A 24642-nucleotide genomic window follows, 5' to 3' on the forward strand; every position below is an offset into this window, starting at 1 on the left:
GCAAGCCACTCCATTGTTCTTGCCTAGAGAATCCCCATGGATAGAGGAGCCTGGCGGGCTACAGTCCATGGGGTCACAATGAGTCAGACATGAGCGACTAAGCACAGCACACGTAACTGGTAGAGCTCCAAGAAGACAGTTAAATGATATATTTAACATATTGAAAGAAAAACAAATGCCTAGAATTCTATACATCCAATAAAACTATCATTCAAGAATAAGGGGCAAACAAAGACACTGACATTGAAAGACACTGAATGAAAGGAAAATAAGGGCCATTACCACAAGAACCTTCATCAAAGGAAATTCTTAAAAATATGCTGCAAGCAGAAAAAAAATGAACCCAGAAAGTCTGAGATAAGAAAGGAAAAGTTGAAGAAATAGCCACATAATAAAATGACAACATACAGGTAATCACAATGACTACCAATGGTCCAAACTTTCCACTTAGAAGGAAAAATAATACATATGTGCTGTTTATAAGAGATGGACTAACATAAGGGGAAAAAAAGATAAGTGATCAAAGAATGGGAAAAGATTTACCAAGCAAAAATAAAACAAAACTAGAGCAAACAAAGACAAAAAGCACTAAAAATAAAGAGGATTGCTACATAATTGTAAAGTGAAAGAGGAGAGTGAAAAAGTTGGCTTAAAGCTCAACATTCAAAAAACTAAGATCATGGCATCTGGTCCCATGACTTTATGGCAAATAGATGGGTAAACAATGGAAACAGTCAGAGACTTTATTTTCAGGGGCCCCAAAATCACTGCAGATGGTGACTGCAGCCATGAAATTAAAAGATGCTTGCCCCTTAGAAGAAAAGCTATGACCAACCTAAACAGCATATAAAAAAGCAGAAACATTACTTTAACAACAAAGGTCCATCTGGTCAAAGCTATGGTTTTTCCAGTAGTCATGTATGGATGTGAGAGTTGGACTATAAAGAAAGCTGAGTGCAGAAGAATTCATGCTTTTGACTGCGGTGTTGGAAAAGACTCGAGAGTCCCTTGGACTGCAAGGAGATCAAACCAGTCAATCCTAAAGGAAATCAGTCCTGCTATTCATTGGAAGGACTGATGCTGAAGCTCCAATACTTTGGCCACCTGATGCAAAGAACTGACTCACTGGAAAAGACCTCGATGCTGGGAAAGATTGAAGGCAGGAGGAGAAGGGGACAACAGAGGATGAGATGGTTGGATGGCATCACCGATTCAGTGGACACAAGTGTGAGCAAGCTCCTGGAGTTAGTGATTGTCAGGGAAGCCTGGCGTGCTGCAGTCCACAGGGCTGCAAAAAGTCAGACATGACTGATCAACTGAAGATTCAAAATTTAAAAATTCAAGATTCAAATCACTTAGAGGATATCATTTTAAAATCCCTATGTGCCTAATAAACACACACACAAAACTGACACATAAGAAAGTTATAGAGTCCTTCTGCAAAAGAACTAGCTAGTAAAGAACTGAGGCCTCTAGCCATCAGCTGTGTAAATGACCAGGTCAGAAGTAAATCTTCCAGGTCCAGTCAAGCTTTCAGATGAGTGTAGTACAGCAAAGAGCTTGACTACAACTTCATGAAAGACTGTGAACTAGAAACATCTACCTAAGCTGCTACTGGATTTCTCACACACAGAAATGTTATGAGATAATAAATGCTTGTGGTCCAAAATTGCTACATTTGGGGGAATTTGTTACACAGCAATAAATAACTATTATAATACTCAAATTCATAAAGCAAACTTCAAATGTGAAAGCACTGGTATCATACAAATCATATTCACTGGCCACAGGACATTAAGATAACAATTAACAACCAGAAGAAAACTAGAGAAACACTCTGGATGAGTGAGCTATAACTAAAAGAGCATTTAATAATAATACATTTTTAATTTTAAATTGAGATTTTTTTCTAAAATGATTGCTCAAGGAACTCCAAACATTGATTTTTTTCTTTTAAATAGCCAAATGCCTAGGCTTCACTGCTACTGCTGCTAAGTCGCTTCAGTCGTGTCCAACTCTGTGCGACCCCAGACAGCAGCCCACCAGGCTCCCTCATCCCTAGGATTCTCCAGGCAAGAACACTGGAGTGGGCTGCCATTTAACAATGCATGAAAGTGAAAAGTGAAAGTGAAGTCGCTCAGTCGTGTCCAACCCTCAGCGACCCCATGGACTGCAGCCTTCCAGGCTCCTCCGTCCATGGGATTTTCTAGGCAAGAGTACTTCACTAGCCCAATCTTAAAGGGAAATATTTCCCCTCCCTCAAGCAAATTTGGCCTAATTCTTATTCTCAATTATTGGGAAGTAAATTACTTCTTTGATGTCTCGTGCTTTATCGTAAGGTGTTAGTCACTCAGTAGTGTCCAACTCTTTGCAACCCGATGAACAGCAGCCTGCCAGGTTCCTCTGTCAATGGGATTGCCCAGGCCAGAAAAGAGATGAAAATTCTGCAATCTATTCCATAATAGCCATATTTGTTAAATTTTAAAATTCTTTCCAAAAAAATTTAAGTAAAATTATCATCCAAAAAGACTGCCCAAAATATGCCAAGAGTCAGAGCTTAGCACACTTATTTGGCCTTAGGTTACATATACCTAAGAATGCAGGTTATAGCACAGTATGCAATTTCTGCAGAGTTTTACAGTACTGATTAATTCTCACATCTGAAACCTAAAGATGAAAAAACCACTTCAAAAATCCCTATCAAAATGAAATACAGGAAACTGGTAAAAACAAAATAGATTTTTAAAGTATGTGAATTATTTGGGAAATTGTTACTGACAAACCTGGAGTATGGACCATGTATTAAACAAAACAGTACTGTTATCAAAGTTAAATCTTCTGACTTCAGTAACTGTACTATAGTTAAGCAAGAGAAGTCCTTACTTATTAAGACACTTAAGTATTTAGAAATAAAGGAACATGATGCCTACAACTTACTGTCAGATGCCGCCTCTGCATACAAAAGAAAAAAATATATGTGTGTATCTTTATATTATATACACACAAGTATATAGACACATATGGATAGAAAGAGATAACAAATAATAAAACATACAGAAAGAAAAATATAAACAGCCAGTTGTTGTTGTTCAGTCGCTAAGTCATGTCTGACTGCAACCCCATGAACTGCAGCAAACCAGGCTTCCCTATCCTTCACTATTTCTGGAGTTTGCTCAAACCCATGTCCACTGACCCAGTGATGTTATCTAATCATCTCATCTGGGTAAAGACTATACGGGACTTTTTATACTACTGTTGCAACTTTTTCTGTAAGTTTTAAATTATTCAAAATTCTAAAAGTGTATAGGTAACATTGGCAGCCCCAGAATTCCAATGTAGTGTTTATGTACCAGAACAATTTGCCTCCAGGTCATCATTTTAGCTAGTATTTAAATTATATTCGCTTGTAAAAATTATTTTCCTAATACAGTTATTTTAAACCATCAACCAAATGTCTAAATCAACTTATTTTTCTAGTTATATGATGCATGCAGTTAGTGTTAAAAATGAAGACAGATATCCAAACAGAGTCCAAACAGGCACAGATAAATGTTTAAGATGTTTACCTCTGGTGGTCACATTTTTAAAGAACATATTAACAAAATATTAATGACTTTGTTAACTCACTATGCATATGAGTTTGAGCAAGCTCCAGGAGCTGGTGATGGACAGGGAAACCTGGCATGCTACGGTCCATGGGGTCGCAAAGAGTCAGACACGACCGAGCAACTGAACTGATAAACAAAATATTCTTCTACAATTCACAAATTATAAATTTTAATAAATTTTAACTGTGGAAGATAAGTCAGAACAGTCTTTGAAGAATCCAATCCAGGTTTCACCTCTTACCTGAGGCTGAGAAAAGATTTTTTGAATGGCAACAATTCTGTGCATTGGTTATAAAAGGACATTTAAAATAATCCTAAACTCATTCCAGGGAAGGAGAGGCTTTTCAAATAACAGAGTTCAAGAACCTGGCACTGTGCTGAGCTTACTACTTAGTTCAAGCCAGAAGCCTGAGCTCTTTAGTCATGTACCAATGGCCATTTATTACTACCAGGCTGAATGAAAGAGAATTTCATTCATAAAAATAGAAAGCAAAAGATCAAAATAAACTTGGAATCATCACGAAGAGGCAAAGAGGAGGGTCATTCTATTAGCTGTTGTAATTCGTCTGCGTTACCTAGGAAATAAAGGACTACTGATACATAAGGACAGGGAGGACTCTGGAAGCCCAAGGATTCTCTGATATATCTCTTATACACGTGTAATAGTAAAAGTTAATGGAAAATACACACACACAAAGTAACATGTGAATAGGAAGATTTGGGTTACCTCACCAACTGAGGTCCTGTATGAGGGCAAAGGAAACATGGAAAGAGCAGTAGAAGAAACTAGTTATAACGATGAATTTACAATTATTCAACTAGTTAACAAAAGCAAAGTCTACAGCAGTTACATATATATATTCTTTTCTTACTACAGAAGATTTTGCATGAATGTATAAACCAATTTCTTCTCTCTTCTTCTCAATATGTTATACAAATTTTATTAGTATAATTTAACTGGCTCAGTGGTAAAGAATCCACTTGCCAATGCAGGAGACATGGGTTCGACCCCTAGATCAGTAAGATCCCCTGAAGAAGGAAATGGCATCCAACTCCAGTATTCCTGCCTGGGAAATCCCATGGACAGAGCCTGGCAGGCTATACTCCATGGGGTCACAGAAGAGTCGGACACGACTTAGGAACTAAACAACAACAAACAACTTTACAATTTAGCCTTTCAATTCAGTTCAGTTGCTCAGTCGTGTCTGACTCTGCGACACCACAGACTGCAGCACGCCAGGCTTGCCCGTCCATCACCACTCCCAGAGCTTGCTCAAACACGTGCCCATCGAGTCAATAATGCCACGCAACCATCTCATCCTGTCATCCCCTTCTCCTCCCGCCTTCAATCTTTCCCAGCATTGGGGTCTCCTCCAGTGAGTCAGTTCTTCGCATCTAGTGGCCAAAGTATTGGAGCTTCAGCTTCAGCATCAGTCCTTCCAATGAACACCCAGGACTGATCTTTAGGATGGACTGGTTGGATCTCCTTGCAGTCCAAGGGACTCTCAAAGAGTCTTCTCCAACAACACAGCTCAAAAGCATCAATTCTTCGACATTCAGCTTTCTTTGTAGTCCAACTCTCACATCCATACATGACTACTGGAAAAACCATAGCTTTCAGTAGATGAAACTTTTGTCAGCAAAGTAATGTCTCTATTTTTTAATATGCTATCTAGGTTAGTCATAGTTTTTCTTCCAAGGACCAAGCATCTTTTAATTTCATGGCTGCAGTTACCATCTGCAATGATTTTGCAGCCCAAGAAAATAAAAGTCTCTCACTGTTTCCACTGTTTCCCCATCCACCTGTCATGAAGTGATGGGACCAGATGCCATAATCTTAGTTTTCTGAATGTTGAGTTTTAAGCCAGTTTTTTCACTCTCCTCTTTTCACTTTCATCAAGAGGCTCTTCAGTTCCTCTTCACTTTATGCCATAAGGGTGGTGTCATCTATACATCTGAGGTTATTGATATTTCTCCCCATAATCTTGATTCCAGCTTGGGCTTCATCCAGTCCAGCATTTCGCATGATGTACTCTGCATGTAAGTTAAATAAGCAGGGTAACAATATACAGCCTTGATGTACTCCTTTCCCAATTTGGAACCAGTCCATTGTTCCATGTCTGGTTCTAACTGTTGATTCTTGACCTGCATACAGATTTCTCAGGAGGCAGGTTGTCTGGCATTCCCATCTCTTGAAGAATTTTAAGGCATTGGTGTAGTCAATAAAGCAGGAGATGTTTAGTCTTTATTTATTTAGTCTTTAGGTAGCATGATATTCAGATAGGACTACAAATCTGAGATATAATTAACATAGCCTAAATGTGGAATATGTGAATGTCACCAACAGATGGATACAACAAGTACTGGGATTTTGCTTCCCACTTTGGGAAGAAGGTAAGAACATCTTCATTTTTAAAAAGAAGACTTCCACCTTATTAGGCAAAAGCACAGAGTATTTGTCTTCTGTACACAAGATCAAGTATCTGTATAAAGGCATATATGGCTGCTAAGTAGCCAAAGGAGGGGACTGTGCCAATTGCTAAGTTACTGCCTCTCATGTTCACATCTATCCTTCTATACCTTGTTTTCTGATGGTGGAGCTACTATGCAAACTACATTTCTCCTTTGCTACCTGGCTTCTTGTTAAGGCCCTACCTAGCGTACACTGAAGAACTCCTGTTAAGACTAGAGGAGGGACAAAGCTCTTGATTGTTCCTCTTTGCAAACTATCTATACCAACTTATTCTTGAGAAAAAACAACAAACTTGGAGGATTTACCACATCTGATTTCAAATTTACAATAAAGCTACAATAATCAAGACTGTAGACTGGCAAAACAATAGGCATACAGAATCACACCAAGTACAAAAATTAACTAAAAGTGAGTCATAGACCTGAGCGTCAAACCTAAAAGAAGAAGAAAACACAGGAGAAAAATCTCGGTGAACTTACATTAGACAAAGGTTTCTTAGATACACCATCAATAACATAATCCTTTTTTTATTTAGAAAAATTGATAATTTGCACTTTAACAAAATTAAGAACACCTGCTTTCAAGACTGAGAAGAAAAAAAAGCAAAAAACAAAGCAAGTCAGAAACTGGGAGAAAATATTTGCAAACTACATATCTTGTAAAAGACTTACATTTAGTTTACATCACAAGCTCTAAAAACTCTATAATTTAAAAGAAACAATTTTTAAAAACTGGGCAGAGGATCCAAATATACACTTCATCAAGGAAAATATTCAGCTGGTAAATAAGTGCATGAAAAGATGCTCATTAGTCCTTAGGGAAATGCAAATCAAAACCAGAATGATACACCATTTCATACCCACTGGATGGGTGTAATTAAAAATTTTTTTAGTTAAAAAAATTTTTTTTAAGAAAACAAATGTTGGCACGGATGTAGAACAATTGGAATCCTCATAGACTGCTGTAAAATGACAATCACTTTGGAAAAGAAAAATTGGAAGCTTCTTAAAAAGTTAAATATGTGTGACTTCTCTGGTGATCCAGCAGTTAAAAATCCACCTACCAACGCAGGGAACACGGGTTCAATCCCTGGTCTCGGAAGACCCCACATGACTTGGAGCAACTAAGCCCATGTGTCACAACTACAACTACCAAGCCCAAGCTCTAACACCTGTCCTCTACAACAAGAGAAGCCACAGCAATTAGAAGCCAGCACACTACAAAGAAGAGTACACCCCCAACCCCCACCGGCTGCAACAAGAGAAAGCCCAGGGGCAGAAACCAGAGCAGTCAAAAACAAATTTGAAAAATAATAATAATAAATTAAAAGAAAATAAAAGTGAAATATATACCCATGATATGACCCAGCCATTCTACTTCTCTGTAATTATTTACTCAAGACATCCACACAAAGTTGTATACAGGAATCTTCAGGACATCATTTGCAATAGCTAAAACTGGAGCAACCCAAGTATCTACCCAACAAGTGATTGAATAAATATCGAGAAAAACAGCTCAGCAGCTGCCCAGAAATGGAATGGAGGTAGGGAATGAATTATGGAGGCCAGAGGAAACTTCTGCAGGAGACACATATATTCATTATCCTGATCATGGTGCTGTTAACACAAAAGTCATCAAATTGTACATTTTTAATATATGAAGTTTATTTGTTTATTGTATGGTAAGTTACTTTAATAAAGCTATAGAATTTCTATCATTCTAGAATAAAAAAATAAAATTGCTAAATTAAAGTTCCTAAGAACGGGGGGATGGGGGGAGAAAGAGGCAGTTTTTGCATATTTATTCATAGTGGGTGTATATTTACTAATTTCACACCCAACTGGGTGCCCTTTATTATTTCCTATAGTTTTATTCCTCCACTTGAGATGTTTCCCCTCTATGTAAAGAACCTTCTTTAGTAAGTCTTACAGAGCAGGTCTGCTGGTGGTTAATTCTTTCAGCTTTTGTCTAAAAATGTCTTTATTTCACCTTCATTTCTGATGGATATTTCTGCTGGGAACAGAATTTTAACTTGGCAGCTTTTTTGTTCAGAAAAAATGTCATTCCATAATTTTCCAGTTTCCTTGGTTGTGTTCAAAATTCAGCCATCGTTTATATTAGTTTCTTTGAAAGTAACATTATCTTATTTTTTTTCCCATCTGGTTGCTTCTGAGAGTTTCTTTGTCTCTATAGTTTTCAACAGTTAAGATATATCTGAGTGTATTTTTCTTTGTATTTATACCACCTGGAGTTTGCTAAGCTAATGTATAAGTTGATGTCCTTCATCAATTTTGGAAAATGCCTTACCATATCTCTTCAAATATCGGCTCCCATGCTAAGTCTCTACTTCTGGATCTCCAAACACATTATTCATCATTTTTTTTTCTTTTCTGGAGGCTGCACCACACAGCATGTGGGATCTTAGTTCCCCAAACAGGAATCAAACCCTGCAGTTGAAGGACAGAGTTTTAACTACTGGATCGCTAAGGAAGTCCCATACCTTATTCAAACTTTCACTACTACTGCTTTGTTCTGTCCCACTTTTTCCATTTTTGTTTTCTTCCTGTGTTTCAAACTGGATACTTTCTATTGTCTTTATTCTTGTCTTTTATTGGTACAACCTGCTATTAAATCCACCCGATGAATAATTAATTTCAGTTACTGTGGGCTTTTTGTCATGCTTTTTTTTATTTTTAATGTGCCAGGCACTGTACTAAGTGCTGGGAACACAGCAGTGAAAAGACAGCCACAATCCCTGCTCTCACAGAACTTCAATGGTTTATATTCAGTTGACCTGTTTTCCCTCTTTTAGGTAAATGAAGAGTAAGGCAAGGGGTAGATTGAGAGCCTAGGGTTCTGCATCAAAGCTTACTCATTAACATATAAATGACAGACTTCAGCAACCGATTTTTCATTCCCAAAATATCTAATTCCTTTTCATGAATTCTAACTCTCTATAGATTCTCCACTTTTTCCTATATTTTCTTTAGCATATTATGGTTAAAGTCCCCATCTGATAATTTCAATTACCAGGCAGTGCCAGGTGGCTCAGTGGTAAAAAACTTGCCTGCCAATGCCAGAGACGCAAGGGATGTGGGTTCAATTCCTGGCTCTGGAAGACCCCCTGGAGAAGGAAATGGCAACCCACTCCAGTATTCTTACCTGGAGAATCCCATGGACAGAAGAGTCTGGCGGGCAACAGTCCAAGGGGTCACAAACAGTTGGGACATGACTGAGTGACTAACACTTTCTACGTCTGTCATTTATTTTTCTTCTGGATTCTGGATCACAGTTTTCCACCTTTTCAGATTTTTAGAAACAGCTCACTGTACACTGGGTATGGTAAATGAAAGAGCCTCAGGAACCCCAGAATATATCTTCCCAGTGAACATTCTCCATCTACTCCATTACACAAAAGGGATGAGAGAGAACAACCATTACAGTCTATTTCATGAACTGAAATGTGTCAGGACTATGCTGAAATTTTAGCAAGATTCAGTTCACCTCCAGTTTATTCTTTTCTTCAGTCTGTGTCCAGAATCAGCAAATGTTAGCAATTTTCTTCTCACCTTACAAAGGGCTCTTCTATACCTGGAATTTTTTAATTAATTTTAATTAATCTAGTCATCATTACTTCTACAGTCCTCCAATATTTTTCGAAATACGATTTTAAAAGTTCAGTTTTTTCTACTTGTTGCAGTGGTATAGATGACCTACTAAATACTACCCAGCAGCTGAAGTCTCCCTGCAATACCATAACAGTCATTCATAAGCCCAGCTATACATCAGAATGATTTGGGGAGAGTTTTTAAACTATAACTCACTGTCAATACCTCTAGAACTCATAGATAATCAGTTGTTGTTGTCATTGTTGTTGTTCAGTTGCTAACTTGTGTCCGACTCTTTGTGACCCCACGAACTGCAGTATGCAAGGTCTCCCTTAGATGTTCAGTGTGGTCAGGAAATCTGTACTTTTAACAAGAGTCTTAAGTGATTCCAGTAAAGCTGACATTTCTAAAAAAGCTAATGTGGGAGTTCCATGGTGGCCTAGTGGTAAGAACTCCAGACTTTCACTGCCATGGCATGGGTTCAAAGCTTGGTTGGGGAGCTAAAATCCTGCAAGTCGCCCAACATGGCCAACAGAATAAAAATAAAGAAACTATTGTGCCTGTTCCTCCTCTCCCCCATCCCTAGCAGAGTACTGATAAGGGCATTTGACAAAGAACATAGACTACACATAACAGACAAACCAATATATGAATATAAAAAGTTAAAAGTTCAGAATCACTGAAGACTTTGAAGATGCTAAAATAAATATGTGAAGGCTTCATATATTAAATATAATGTAAGTATATTTTATACATGTATATATTATAAATATATTATTAAATATACTTAATATGTTATGCATATTAAATATATATTAAAATATATTAAGATCAAGATGACGAGGAAGGAAAGACAAGAATCTTTAGTTAAGAGTGCATGGTATAACACCAAATGGGCTTCACTGGTGGCTCAGTGGTAAAGAATCCGCCTGCCAATGCAGGAGACACGGGTTTGGCCCCTGGGTCTGGAAGATCCCCTGGAGAAGGAAGTGGCAACCCACTCCAGTATTCCCGTCTGGGAAATCCCCGCAGTCCACGGGGTTGCAAAAGAGTCGGATATGACTGAGCGACTAAACAACAACAACAATATAATACCAATAGGAGACTGAAAATAGAACTATACAATTCAATTTCACTTCTGTTTTAGCAGAAAACAGTATTTTCATATTTAAAATGAGCATTTTTGCCAGCCATCCAAACACCTAAAATACAGCATAAACCCCACCTACCTGCTTTATCTGAATTCAAGTGTATATGAATTAAGGGCAGAGATGAAAATTCTGAAATGTGACAAGGGGAGTGCTGTCAGTGAACTTTGAGAACTCATGAAAAATAAGACTAGGAAAGAGAAGATGGTGTCTCAAAATGCAGGGATGGATAAAGGTGAAAAGGTCATTTCAGGACTATGACCTTAATTTAATGTCAACACCCAAATAATTCTAGGACTGATTACTATGCATATGACTTTTAAGCACTTAAGAGAAGGAAGCAGTGTTTACTAATAACGAAATCCTACCTTCGTGAAGCAAGTTTACAGACTACCTTCATATACATTACCTCAATTACTTCGATTTGCAGAGCCCTATGAAAAAGGGCAGAGAGCACCGTGTCTCCTCCCCACCGTCACATTCACTCTTCAAAACACTCAGCTTGACTCTCACCCAGGTTAACTCACTCATCAGCAGTTAGGATGCAAACTCAAGTCTTCCCCATTGAGTACTGTTTTTCTATCACGAAGCTCTCAAAGTCAGCATGAGTTAAGAATAAGTCATGCAGAAATGAGAATTGGGATTGCTTCAAATAATGAAGAGAAGCTGAGCAGGAAATGGGTAGGAGTATCGATGAAACAAAACTAAGTAGAAGCAGGGTAATGGGTACATGGGGCTTCATTTATAATCATCTATTTTTGTACGTTTAAAACTTTGCATAAAAAAGCTTTTTTAAAAAAATACACAGGCACACGCATGCTCTTTGTTAGGTTAACTGTACCAGTAATCAGATGAATACCAAAAATACAAAGCACCTGAGCTCAGCATTTTTTAAGCCTTCTTTTTTAAAGACTCAAATAATACGCTCAAATAAAAAATACTTAGAAAAAAGATGACAAAATGATATGCTTGAATACTGACCACCAACTGCACCAAGAGAAAAAAGCACCATGACAGTGAAATACTTCACAGTGTGTTCTATAAAAAATAATTGAATGAATAATATATGGGGGGGGGACAACCCTGAGGAATACTTAAGATTTGTCTTCAAACATTTTTAAACTAAAAAGACAAACACTCTGAAGCGTTACAGAGAAGACAATTAGGAACAGTGAATAGAAGACTTTAGGAGGCCAAACTTTTCTACTCGCCCCACTCTTCCCTGAGGCTCATGACTCATGTGCTACTCACTAACAAACCTTGTCACCATCACCTACCAATTTTCTAGATACTTCCCCCATCACCAAAACAAACTGACTCCTGGCTGTTTTTCCTCAACTTCACACATCGACCACCATCCAGGTTAGTGTTGCTTGATAAAATACAGGACTCCCAACTAAACCTGAATTTTCAAAAAAACATGAGTAGTATTTTTAGTATATCCCATGCAACTGGGAAATATTTATACCAAATATTTATTATCTGAAATTCACATTTAACTGGGCATCCATTATTTCTATCTGCTAAATCTGGGAACCTGGATCTGCATGACTTCAATGTCAAGGTGGACCACCTATCCAACATCTGGTCCTCAACATTCCTTGATCTCTTCTAGTGACTAAAACCATAACAAAGAAAGACATTGTCTCCAAAACCAGCTGAATCCTTAACACTGCCCAGTACTGCTAAATGTCATTAAACTGCACTCTCTCTCTCTCATTTACTCCAACAGCTATTATAAACCAAATCCACTGCTTCCTTCTCTGCCATCTCAGTCTCTAAATTCACCACCTGCATTTAGATCCCATTCTTTTTCTACCTCCTATGGTACGGCATTGTATATTTCCCTTTATTATATTCTTCAACCGCTCCTACTAAAGCATAAGCCATCAGATGAAATTACATTCACCCAAAACCTTCAAACAAGGGTTTCAACATTTTAGTAAGGCATGCCAGAACCTACATGACTGACAGCTCAGTCCAGGCTTCACTTTCTGTCAAGTTCTCCTTGACTGCCCAGGCTAAATGAAGGGCTCCTCTTACCCACTCCCATCGTATCCTATACATTCATCATAACATTCACCACAATTTTCTTTTCATCCTTCTCTCTTACTAGAATTTAAGGTGTGACAGTTTACGGATGGAGAGTTGGACTATAAAGAAAGCTGAGCACCGAAGAATTGATGCTTTTGAACTGTGGTGTTGGAGAAGACTTTTGAGAGTCCCTTGGACTGCAAGGAGATCCAACCAGTCCATCCTGAAGGAAATCAGTCCTGAATAGTCCTCGGAAGGACTAATGCTGAAGCTGAAACTCCAATACTCTGGCCACCTGATGGGAAGAACTGACTCACTGGAAAAGATCCTGATGCTGGGAAAGATTGAAAGCGGGAGGAGAAGGGGATGACAGAGGATGAGATGGTTGGATGGCATCACCTACTCAATGGACATGAGTTTGAGCAAGCTCTGGGAGTTGGTGATGGACAAGGAAGCCTGGCATGCTGCAGTCCACGGGATCGCAAAGAGTCAGACACAATCGAGCAACTGAACCGAACTGACTGAGAGACTGAACAGTCATCTGTCAGGGCTATTGCAGAAGTGGATTTAAATAATCTCAGATTCCTTCTAACTATCTGTAACTAATCAATTAGTGACTGGAATTATTTTTTCAGTCAGAGGACTGGCTTAAAAAAAAAAAAAGAAATAGAAATCAATCCATTTTAAGAATTAGAAAAGTTTTAGACATTATATTTTTCCTGTCTAACAGATAAACCAAATAGCTCAGAATTAAGATACATTAATACAGTCAAGGTAGTTTGTGTCAGGGCAGAAACCAGAACACAGGTCTTCACTGATCTTTGTTGCCAACATCTGACCAAAACAACACCTTCTTTCTCTCCTATTCCCTACTGCAAATTCAGTTATCAGAGGCCAAAAATTGAAACATCACAGGAAATACAAACGCTTCTTGTCTTTCCCCGTTAGTCCATTACCCAAAAGGAAGATGATCCGCCTAGAGGATAAAGGCAAAACATCTTCCCAGCCCTGAGCTGGGACAGACGTGAAAGGCACTGATGAGGACAAAAGATTTGGAAAGGTACTCCAGAAGACAAAGTGAACGATGTGAAAGTTGTTGCTGGGGGTGAGGGGTTTCAAAAAGCAGACAGAGGAAGGAAAGCAGATGGGCAAAGAGAAAGACAGGCTCAGGAATCCAACAGAACAAGGCACTCAAATCCAACCAAAGGTTAAAAGGGTACCTTCAAATTTGATCAAATCCTCAATGGAATGTTCTTAAGAGTATGAAAACCAACTTTACAAAACTTAACTGTGAAATACCAGATAAAAGAATCAAATAAAAACATAACTCTCATATTTATAACTATACATTCCTGTTGGTATTCTCACAAATTCTACACTCTCACCTTCACAATTCAACTCGCTTCACCTAAAAATCTGCAGTGAGTTATAAAATGTCATAAAACTAAAAATAAAAGGGGAACAATGTTACGACTTCCACTAACAGCCTGAGCAGTTTTGATAAGGTGAAAAGAATGATAAACAATGAAATTAGTATACATACAATGCTTAAAAGGTATGTCTAACACATGACCAATCAAAAAGATTTCCTTATGAACTCTCTTACGAACATAAAAGATTCTCTTAAGAACATAAAACACGTTATTTTTGAGTGAAGAAGCAATACGTTCTTCTCTTTAAAATATTTGTGCTATCTGTTCACAAAATTTAGACCTTTTTTGTAAAGCGCTATTTACTGAAAGTTACTGCTCTAAGGATTAAGACACCCACACCCTAGTTTAAACTCAATCACATGTCATATGATAATGAACAAGTTGCTTTGCTTCTCTAGCTTGTTTTTCCACGCATTATAGAAATAATAATAATCACCAAACTATAAAGAGAAACAATGCTGCACAGGATAATTATGATAATACATTTTTATCATTATTTACAGCTTCCTTTCACATAAAATATTCATACCCAAGACACTAAACAAGCCCATGATGTGAGTAAAGCCAGGTATTATCCCCAGCTTACAGATGCAACCAGAAAACTCAAGTTCAGAGAGGCTGACTTGCCTAAGGTCACACTGAAAACTGCTCAGTATACTGTGTAGTAAGAGAAAGAGCTATTGACTGTCATCACAAATTTGAGACAATAAGAGGGGTTTTCTCATGCCCAAATTACTACGAGGTCTATCCAAGGTAAGCTGTCAACAATTAGATGGAAAAGGGTCGCTTGAGATCGTTATGACCCATAATTACCCACAAGGCCATCATCTGGATATAAAACTATGATTGAAAATAAATAAAAGTCCTTTAAAGTAAATTTCTAAATGTCCTGCTATTTAGTAAATATTCATGCCTCTTGCACTAGACACAACACCCTGCTTGGGGGATGTGAAGTGGAAGGAGTAAGGATATCACAAGAAAAAGTTTTAAGTTCTCTGAAATTCAACAGGCTAAGAGACTCCAAACTATATAATATGAATAGGGGCAGGCAACAGCTTGTCGACTATAGTGGCAACCCTAAGCCAAACCAAAAGAGTGCCAGGCTGTGGTTTAAAGAAAATACGCAATCTGGAAGTCTGCACCTCAAGTTATTGCTACTGCAAAGTAATTAGTACCATTTATAGCAAAAATATGTAAAGTCTAGAGGATAATTCCAATTCTTCATTATAACAGGATGGCATTCCATATTACCTTGGGGCTTTCTTGTCTCAGCAGAAGCCCTTTTGATGATATAGTCAATGGTTCAAAAGCCACTCTCAGAAAACCAAAGAATATAACTATATCTCAGCCATATAACATCTGAAGTGGTCAAATCTGCCATCGACTGCAGGTAGCTAAAGAGAGTTTACTGGAGGCACTATCAATTCCAGTTATTTATATTGTACAGTGTTAAAATTCTCTTCAGCACAACCTCTGAGTGTGCTCTGTTTACTGAAGGCTCTACCACAAAGCATGCAACAGAAATCTTACTGCTGAAATCTTAAACTTCATTCATAGTCATCACAAGATAAAAACGCTTTAACTTTTCTATTCTTCAAGGTCAAAACAAAGTTTGTCTCATCTTTCCCTCTCCACCCCCAAGAAAATGGGGTAGTCTTAAAGATGTCAGACAGAATAAGCCAATGCTTTTTATAAATTCAAGTCAATCCTCAGCAAAGAAAGAGCTTAAGATGCCTATATTCTACTTCAGTATTGATTCTAAACCTTTTAACAGTTTAAGCTGACCACAAACCTCCCCTTCTACTTCTTCTATAGAACATTCTTCTCTTTAAACTTCCTTTAAAAAATGAGCCTTCCTATCCCTCCCTGTCCACTGTCTTATATACACACAGATACACACAAAACCCCCAATGAAGAGCAGACTGAGACCTAGGGAACACATGTGCAAAGCACGTTTTTAATTAATACAAGGCTCACCCTGCAAAGTATGTTGCTATAATGCAACAACAGAGAGTCTACACAGGACCTCATAACACCAAATTTGAAAATAAAACAAAAACGCCCTACAGCAGCCTGAGTAAAGAATAAAGATGCAAAAATGAAGCATGCTCACCGTTGTATCTCTAACCTTTGCTTTAAGGACAAAATTCTCCATGCTAAACACATTAAACAACAACAGCAACAAAGCAGCAGATTTAAGACTCTAACTTCCTATTGGCCAAAAGTGTCAAATAAAAAGTGTAGCAATATTTAAAGTCTAATAAAACGACATTAAATCTAACATAACAAGCCACACAACACTTTATGACATTTTTCTATTACACTTTCCAAACCTGAGCAGTCGTCTATTATGCATGCCACAAATAGATGATAAAGCACAAAAACAGATTACAGTCATTCATGGTAGGTTACCTAAGGACCCTCTCAGTACCCTAAGCATTTGTCAATGAACGCTAAACTGAGGTATATATTGGGCAAGGTACATAAGGGGGAACATCCAGAGACTAGCCAACCTCCTTTATTTGGTAAATATACAATCATCAGTCAGCTATATAGAAAATGTATAAATTTTACATTTGGATAATCTTCGTCTTTTCAAAGCATTTCACATTCATTATCCTATCAGTTCAGTTCAATTCAGTTGCTCAGTCGTGTCCAACTCTTTGCAACCCCACGGACTGTAGCACGGCAGGCCTCCTTATCCATCACCAACTCCCAGAGTTTGCTCAAACTCACGTCCATCGAAGTCGGTGATGCCATCCAACCACCTCATCCTCTGTCGTCCCCTTTTCCTCCCGCCTTCAAACTTTCCCAGCATCAGGGTCTTTTCCAATGAGTCGGTTCTTCGCATCAAGTGGCCAAAGTATTGCTGTTTCAACTTCAGCATTAGTCCTTCCGATGAGTATTCAGGACTGATTTCCTTTAGGATTGACTGTTTTGATCTCCCTGCAAAACAGTCTTCTCCAAGAGTCTTCTCCAACACCACAGTTCAAAAGCATCAGTTATTCAGCGCTCAGCTTTCTTTATGGTCCAACTCTCACATTCATACATGACTACTGGAAAAACCATAGCTTTGACTAGACGGACCTTTGTCAGCAAAGTAACGTCTCTGCTTTCTAATATGCTGTCTAGGTTGGTCATAGCTTTTCTTCCAAGGAGCAAGTGTCCTTTAATTTATCCTATCAGATCATCGCAAAAAAAAATTTCCTTATGTAGACTTGCCACTAAAAGTAAGTGACAATTTCAAGATCACAAAGGTAGTCAATCGGATCTGAAACTTGATTCAAAAAGGCTAGCTCTGTTGGAGGAAATATAAATAGGTGTAAGTTCCTCCTTAAAGCTTTCTTTTGTTAAAAACCTATTCCCAGTTAAAATATCACTTATAAGATGGAGGCCACCATAAACACTAAATTATTAATAAAATTCAGTTATTTACATTTAAAATAAAGACAAAATTACCATCCCTGTTAGCCAGTCTACCTTTGAACCAAGAATCATATGAAAAACATTCCATCAATGACTCAATGTGTGCTTATAACTCTGCTGGGCCCTGGAGTGACTATTAGTAGAACTCTCACAGAGAGTTCTTGCTTTTCAGAAAGTTTACACTCCATTTGATAAAAAAGATAAGAGAAAAGAAAATAATGCTAAGCTATGTTCAATCAACCCTTCCAAGGGGAGACACCTTAAAGGGTGTTGTTTCTGTAGAACCTGAGGTGACAAGCACATGAAGAAGAGGATGCAGTGAGTTTAGTCTACAAAGACTTCATGGGGAAAATGAAGCCTGAGCTGCCCATTTAAGTGTGGACAGGAATCAGAAAAAGATAAAAGAGGAACTAAAGCATTTAGGCAGGGGCTGGTAGAAACAGAGGCAGACAAGCAGCAGTAAGCCTGACATACACAGCAGAGACTGAGCCAGCTTGCCTGCAACACAGGTGCACCCTGAGCCACAGTGAGAACACGTCAGGGAGGTTAAGCGGGGTCAGCTCCCCACAGACCACTGTGGCACAGGGAGATGCTGCTACAAGTACCAAGGCCATCACATATTTACACTAGAAAGAAACCTTACAGATTTTTCCAGTCAATTCCAACAAAAAAGGAAATACAGGATCCACAGAGATCTAATGGCTAGCACGAGGACTGAGGCTGTAAAGAGCAGGACAAAACTCACACCCCCATTTAGGAACCGCAGTTCAACGGTGGGCAGCGCCATATGACAAAAAATGCACATCTGTCCAAGGAGTGAAGGACCTGCAAGCATACATACAAGACAGCATTGTGTCTTGGGAATTTGAGGAGACTGGTTTCCAGGGGTAATGGACCACCACAGTGGCATTACAGTTCATCAAAAAACCACTGTTTTGCCAGAAGGCATCACTTTCAAGAAAGCAACAATCCAGAAGGAAAGCAAGAGGCAAGAGCTAGTTTTCTCAGAGAGTTAGAGAGAACATAGGTGGATAAACGAGAGGCGGCAGGAATCTGGCAACAGAAGGAAGAAAAAGACTGATCTATACAGAGAAAGCTACAAGACCAACCAAATGTTTAAGAGAAAAGAAATCTTAGTTAGTCTGAAGGCGAAAAGGAAGGAGCTCACATAAAGAAAAACTCAATTAGATGCTAGATAAAGGTGGGAAGAGGGAGGGAGCACAGAGAACTAATTGAGGACCAGTTGGAAATCATTTTTAAAAGATGAGTTCCAGAATAAATAAGCAATTTTTTCTCACTCACCGTACCCCTTGCCAAAAGAATATTCATTTTCAACTACTTATAAGGCCTTACAACAATGGCAGACCAGGCTTTAAGAACAAGGCTAAGGAGTTTTTGTTTTCTTTTAAAATCCAAAGCAACTTCAAAGTTTTACAAATCTATCTGGCCAATTAATATGCAGTTTATTACTTCAAAGATGCTTGCCAATCATTTTATAACATAAGTTTTATACCACATATTCAAAGAACATTCCAATTAGCATTTAATTTACAACCACCAATAAGCTAGTATTAAAAATTAAAAAATCCGAGTTTACTCTCTAATATGTTCTTAAAATGTTATTTTTTGGCTTTTTATATATCGCTTTTACTTGATCAGATGTGGAAAATGTATATTTACAACAAATCATTTGATGGTATCTTTCTCAACTTCTTAAAACAAAAACCTGCATATAACCAGTTCTTCTATACTCCCTTTCAGGAACGAAGTCCTACAGAAATTGATTGGGCATATGAAGCTAGATGAGGCAGGTAAGAAGGGTCTCTCTAATTTAAGTAACCTGGCTAATGAGCCACAAATTAAAGCTACACACCCACATCTAAAGTCGCTAATTTCAATTTAGAAACTTACTATTTAGCACCCTACAGGCAGGTTAAGGGGCAGCAGAAGATATAACTTTACACACTCAGCTTTCTGGCTATCCACCTTCACAAGTTCCATCCCTAATCGAAGAAGTACTTATTTTTAAATTGTTAAGAATTGCTCAGTTGCCATAAATACTAGGCTTAGGTGCAATGCCAGCAGGTTACAGGAATGCTCTTTTACCCACTTGGAAACAAGGACTTGAGCTCACAATGTCAAGATGAACACTACCACTGTTTAATCTGTGTCTACTGCACCAAGTTGCTGAGCAATACCCATCACAGTACAATAGGTAATCAGCAGTGGCTAGTAAGGCTTTTCTGCTTTTATCACCACAAATATTAGAAGTCCAACTAAAACATCAATTCAATCATAGAGTTGCCATCTTTAGACATGCACATGCTCTCTGGTTCCTAGTTTATTATAAAGTCTTAGCTGTAATAAAAAGCAGCAGCTTGACTCCCCCTGGACCCAGTGAAACAAAGTACAGACAATGTATTCAAAATTTTAAACTTTTAGGCATAATTGAAATACTGAAGACTCTCAAATATCTCTCACTACATGTAGGTTGTTTTCCCCCTCAATATAAATATAAACTCTTCCCTCCTAACTATACTTTTGGATTATTCAAACAAATCCTATGAGATACTTACCAGAAAAAATTATTCCTGATTGTCCAGCATTCAATACTTTTCATACTGAGGCTCTTATTATTAGGTCTGCTATGTGACCTTGAAAAGTCACTTAACCACTCTGAGCCTCAGTTTTTCCCACTTTCCAAACTCAAAGTAAACTCTAATTTAAATTAAACGTGTATTAATTCCATAATAAGTTAATGTCTACAAGTGCCTTACGTTAAACACAGAAACCCTTATACTTTCACATTTCAAAGTCAGTGGGCTTTAACCCTGTAAGGGAAAAATGTGAGGAATAATTTGTCCTATGGATCTTTCTCTTTAATAACAATATAAAAGTATAGTTTTTTTAATGCTTGTTTAAAATTCTTATGTCCTTAATTGTTAACAGATGGTGTGAGTTTGATTCCACAATATTCTTAACAAAGCAAACAACAAAGTATAAGGTCTTTCAACACTGGGGACAAAAAGAAGGAAACATTTACTTGCATTACTGGGCATATAATCAAAATCATTCTTCTTTTAAAATTTAGAAAACTATGTTTTCAATATGTGACAGATAAGCCTAGAGATCAACAGGTAAGAAGCAAAGAAATAAAGTTTAAAAACTGGAAAAAAAAAACCTTTTAATTTAAAAAAATTGGGAGGGAGGGGACACGGGTGTACCTATGGCTGATTCTTGCTGATGTATGTATGACAGAAAACCATGAAATTCTATAAAGCAATTATCTTTCAATTAAAATTTTTTTAAAAAACTGGAAATAGTTGCGGTGTGAATCCATCAAATTCCTGCATCCAGATTAAAGCATCCACACAGTCTACCTTTGGGAACTGTGTGCCTTTTAAATCCTTTTTAAAAATTACACAGAGAAAGTCTTTTCTATCAAGTTTTAAACGTAAGGCTCTATCAATAATACAATCCAATATATGTGGTCACATCTCACTTCCTCAAATAGATTAGCAGTACAGTGGTTTAGACACTTTTTGGTCTGGAAGCATAAGGATGGGTGAAAGAACTTCAAGCCTTTGACAGCTTTGTAATTCTCTTTTATCTAAGTAGCTTCTCTCAAATTTCTTCTCAAATCCTCTGCCTATTCCCAAGTATCGTTCAGATAGGTCAGAAACTGTTTATGGATCCATTCAACTCCCCAAATCAGTTTCATGATTATATCCAGTAAACAAAATAGACTGACTCAATCTCAAGCAGTTCCTCATCACAGGAAGTTCATCCTAGAACTGCAGCTACAAAAGCATTCTTCTGACCGATCCCCAACTACTTAAAACAGCAACACAAAGTTAAACTAAATCCTACTGACAAAAGGCTTCGGGTGCATTCATTCTGATCAGCCCCAGGAGCCTGGGGCTCAGGCAATAAAAAGGGGCCTCCTCAAGCTAGGTAACTTTTTTTTCTCCATCTCAGATATTCTCAATGCAAGTTCTCTTGTCAACTAAGAGGTGAGAGTTAAAAATGAAAAAACGACAACACACTAGCAGAATTAACGGCTTCGGGACCACTTCCCAGCTGGCTTTGCTCTCTGTTGTCAGTGGTTCTGATGCCGTTTCCCACTTTCCTTTCACTCTGCTCCGCTTAATCCTCAAGATTCCCACTCCAGAAAGCAATATTCACATTCTCAGACTGCTGGGCAAAACATAAAAGGGGAAACTGCAACTACCAAGGAAGGGGTGGGGGGGAGGAAAAATATTTCAGAAGCAGGAGGGAACCAGAACCATGGTTTCCACTGCAAAGGGCAATGTAAAAGCCAGTCTGGTCTTATCAGGATATGGGGGCGGGGGGCGGCCGCCCGTGTGGGGCATCAAAAAGATGTGCAGTGTGTGCACTTGGAGCTCTCCGGGCGGGCTGAGACGATGAGCAGAAAGTAAGAACCTGTGTTTCCCTGCTTTCTTCTACTCTTCCCCCTCCAAGAGAGGAAGCAGAAGAAACTGGGGGAGGGGCGGGATGTTATCTTTCTCCTATTGGGGGTACACAAGGGCCTTAGGGTTCGTTCAGTTACTCACTCCCGTTTAGGAGGTCCACTGAGGGAAGAGGAAACCCCGAAATGTTACCCACCTCCGTTCATAAATAAAAAAGTAGGGGGGGATGATTAAATCCAGATGGAGAGCCCCTGAAAGCGCCCCCAGGTCACTCATCCCTATTAGCAAGCGGAAGGGCTGGGATAAAGGGGATGGAGGGTCGGAGGGGTGGGCAGGAAAAAGGCCCCACCCCCCGACCGAGGAGGGAGAGGGGAGCCCGAGACACCAGCCGTGCCCTCCTTGCCCGCACCTCCCCCCTAGGCCACCCCCTCTTATCCCCCCAAGCCTTGCCTCCGGAGCCCGAGGCAGCTGCGGGGGAGGCGGCCGCTCCCTCCTCCCCTCACCCACTCGGCCCCCACCCCCACTCCGCTCCCACCTCCCGCCCGCCCCGGGCCCGTTACCTGCTCGTCGAAGCGGCTGACCACGGCCTGGACCCATTCCACCGGCCTGTGCGCGGCCATGTCCTCCCCGCAGCCGGGGGGCGGCGGAGGGACCGGGCGGCCGGCGCCCAGGGCCGGGAAGAGGGCAGGGAGCGGGGGCTGAGGTGAAGGAAGAGGCGAGGAGAGGGTCTGAGGAGTGCAGGCTCCGAACGTTCCCACGGGGGTGGGGATGGGTGGCCTGTGCCCGGTCGGGAGGGGGAGAGGGGAAGGGGGCGTTGGCGAGGAGGCTGGGGGGAGGGGGGCGGGGGAGGGGGGCCCGGGGAGGGGAGGGGGCCTCCTGGTCGCTCTCCCCACTAGCGCCGTCTCCCCACAGCCATCACAGTCCGAGACGCCGCCATGACACCCCACCGGAAGTGGGATCCTTTCCACGGCCCGGGGAGAGGGAGAGCGAGCGAGCTCGAGATTGAGAGCGCGGCTGGGAAAGGGGAGGGGGAAGCGAGAGGGAAGGGGGCCTGCGGCGCATGCGCCCGCGCCGGCCGGTTTCATTAATGAAAAAGCGAGTCCTCCTGGAGGTGACGTCACCTAACTCCTCCGGGCCCGGAGGCGCGCGTCCCTCATCGCCTCCGGGCTCACCTCGGATCGGGCTCTAGTTGCAGCCGGCCAGAGTCCGAGCCCACCCGGGAGCATCCGCTCCCATCTCACCACCGCCTTCAGCTCCCGGTCCCCCGCCGGCCTCCGGGTTTGGATTGCTCCCGGATTGGAAGTTAGGGCGCCCTGGGGCTAGCATTTCTCCCTGCACGCAGATCTTTGCCGCTGATTTTCTGGGGAGCTGTGCTTTGCCTTAAGTCCTCGCAAAAAATAAGGCACATAACTTCAGATTTCAAGGTCCTCCGTAGCTATTATAGCCTGCTGAGTAACAGGGAAAAGTAAGGCCAAAGGAGATTAGGTGGTTTGTGTGTTTTGTTTTTTTTTTTAAACGTCCTCTTAAATCCCAGTGGTAGACCCAGTGGCAGTCCAAGTACTCAAGACTCCGGAATCCTAGTCCACACTTCCTCTGCTGAACTGATGGGCACCCAAGTTAAAACTTTTGCGCATTTGATAATAGAAAGATTTAGCTTTCCACTATCCTCAAAAAAACCTTTAAGGGCTTGGCATACATTATTAATTGAACACATTCATCATCTCATTTAACTCTTTCAACGAGCCTTTCCAGTAGCTCTCATAACTCATGTAATGAGGCTGGGTCGCAAGAGGTTGGTGATACGGCTTAAGTCATAGAGTTGGTTGGTGGGTGGCAGGCAGAATGCAAACCCAGATGCTTTGACCCTAAAGACAATAGAGACAGACTGTGGCTCTTCTGAAACAAAGGCCTTCCCTGTGCCCCCAGTACCAGACTTGAAATGACTTCGTGTGGAATTGGGTCATGATAGTTTTCCAGGTAGACGACTGCATCCGAAACGATGGATGATCTATCCACATCTGACATGAACTTCGGAGTGAGCTATTTTTAAATTCATCTTCCTAAATACACTTTACTTAGGCTAATGTTAAAGTGAGTTTACACATTCTGGAGCACATCCTGATTAAGAGCCAGTGAGGCCAGAGAACAGGATACTAACTGGATGACAAGGTAGAGTGAAACCAGAATTTTACTTTTACCATAGAAAACCCACAAAGCCAATAGCAGTATACAGAGAGATACATCTGTGAGAGAAGTTTCCAATCTCTGCCGGCTGGTGACTGTCCAAAATACATATTAAGTTAATTAATGTTTCATTCCAACAGAACAAGAGGACAGGGTCTGGACGGTTCTTTTGTCCATTCTTTAAGAATACAGCATGAATACTGACTAACTTATTTTAGATGATGTCAGAAATGATGCTGACAGTGTGGACAAAAATGATCAATATTAACAATGCCCATCTATAGCTTCCCCAGTTAGG

The 24642-nt window shown here is 39.9% G+C and overlaps 1 protein-coding gene across 31 annotated transcripts in view; it reads right to left on the minus strand.

Moving 5' to 3' along the window:
* Nucleotides 1-23114, minus strand: part of NF1 (neurofibromin 1) — a 253657-nt gene extending 230543 nt beyond the window's left edge. For 30 of the 31 annotated variants that reach the window (XR_009595501.1, XR_009595495.1, XR_009595494.1 and 27 more), the window contains exon 1: nt 22721-23114. Coding sequence is in view for 13 of the 31 variants with exons in the window: in XM_060395256.1 (XP_060251239.1) it covers nt 22721-22780 (60 nt within the window). In the remaining 18 variants the exon portion in view is untranslated. Of the gene's footprint in view, nt 1-8388; nt 8529-22720 lie in introns of all 31 variants that reach the window. The other variant, XM_060395264.1, reaches the window with a different exon arrangement.
* Nucleotides 23115-24642: the final 1528 nt, after the last annotated feature.

This window comes from Ovis aries, chromosome 11 (genome assembly GCF_016772045.2).
Source record: "Ovis aries strain OAR_USU_Benz2616 breed Rambouillet chromosome 11, ARS-UI_Ramb_v3.0, whole genome shotgun sequence".
In the NCBI taxonomy this organism is placed as follows: domain Eukaryota; kingdom Metazoa; phylum Chordata; class Mammalia; order Artiodactyla; family Bovidae; genus Ovis; species Ovis aries.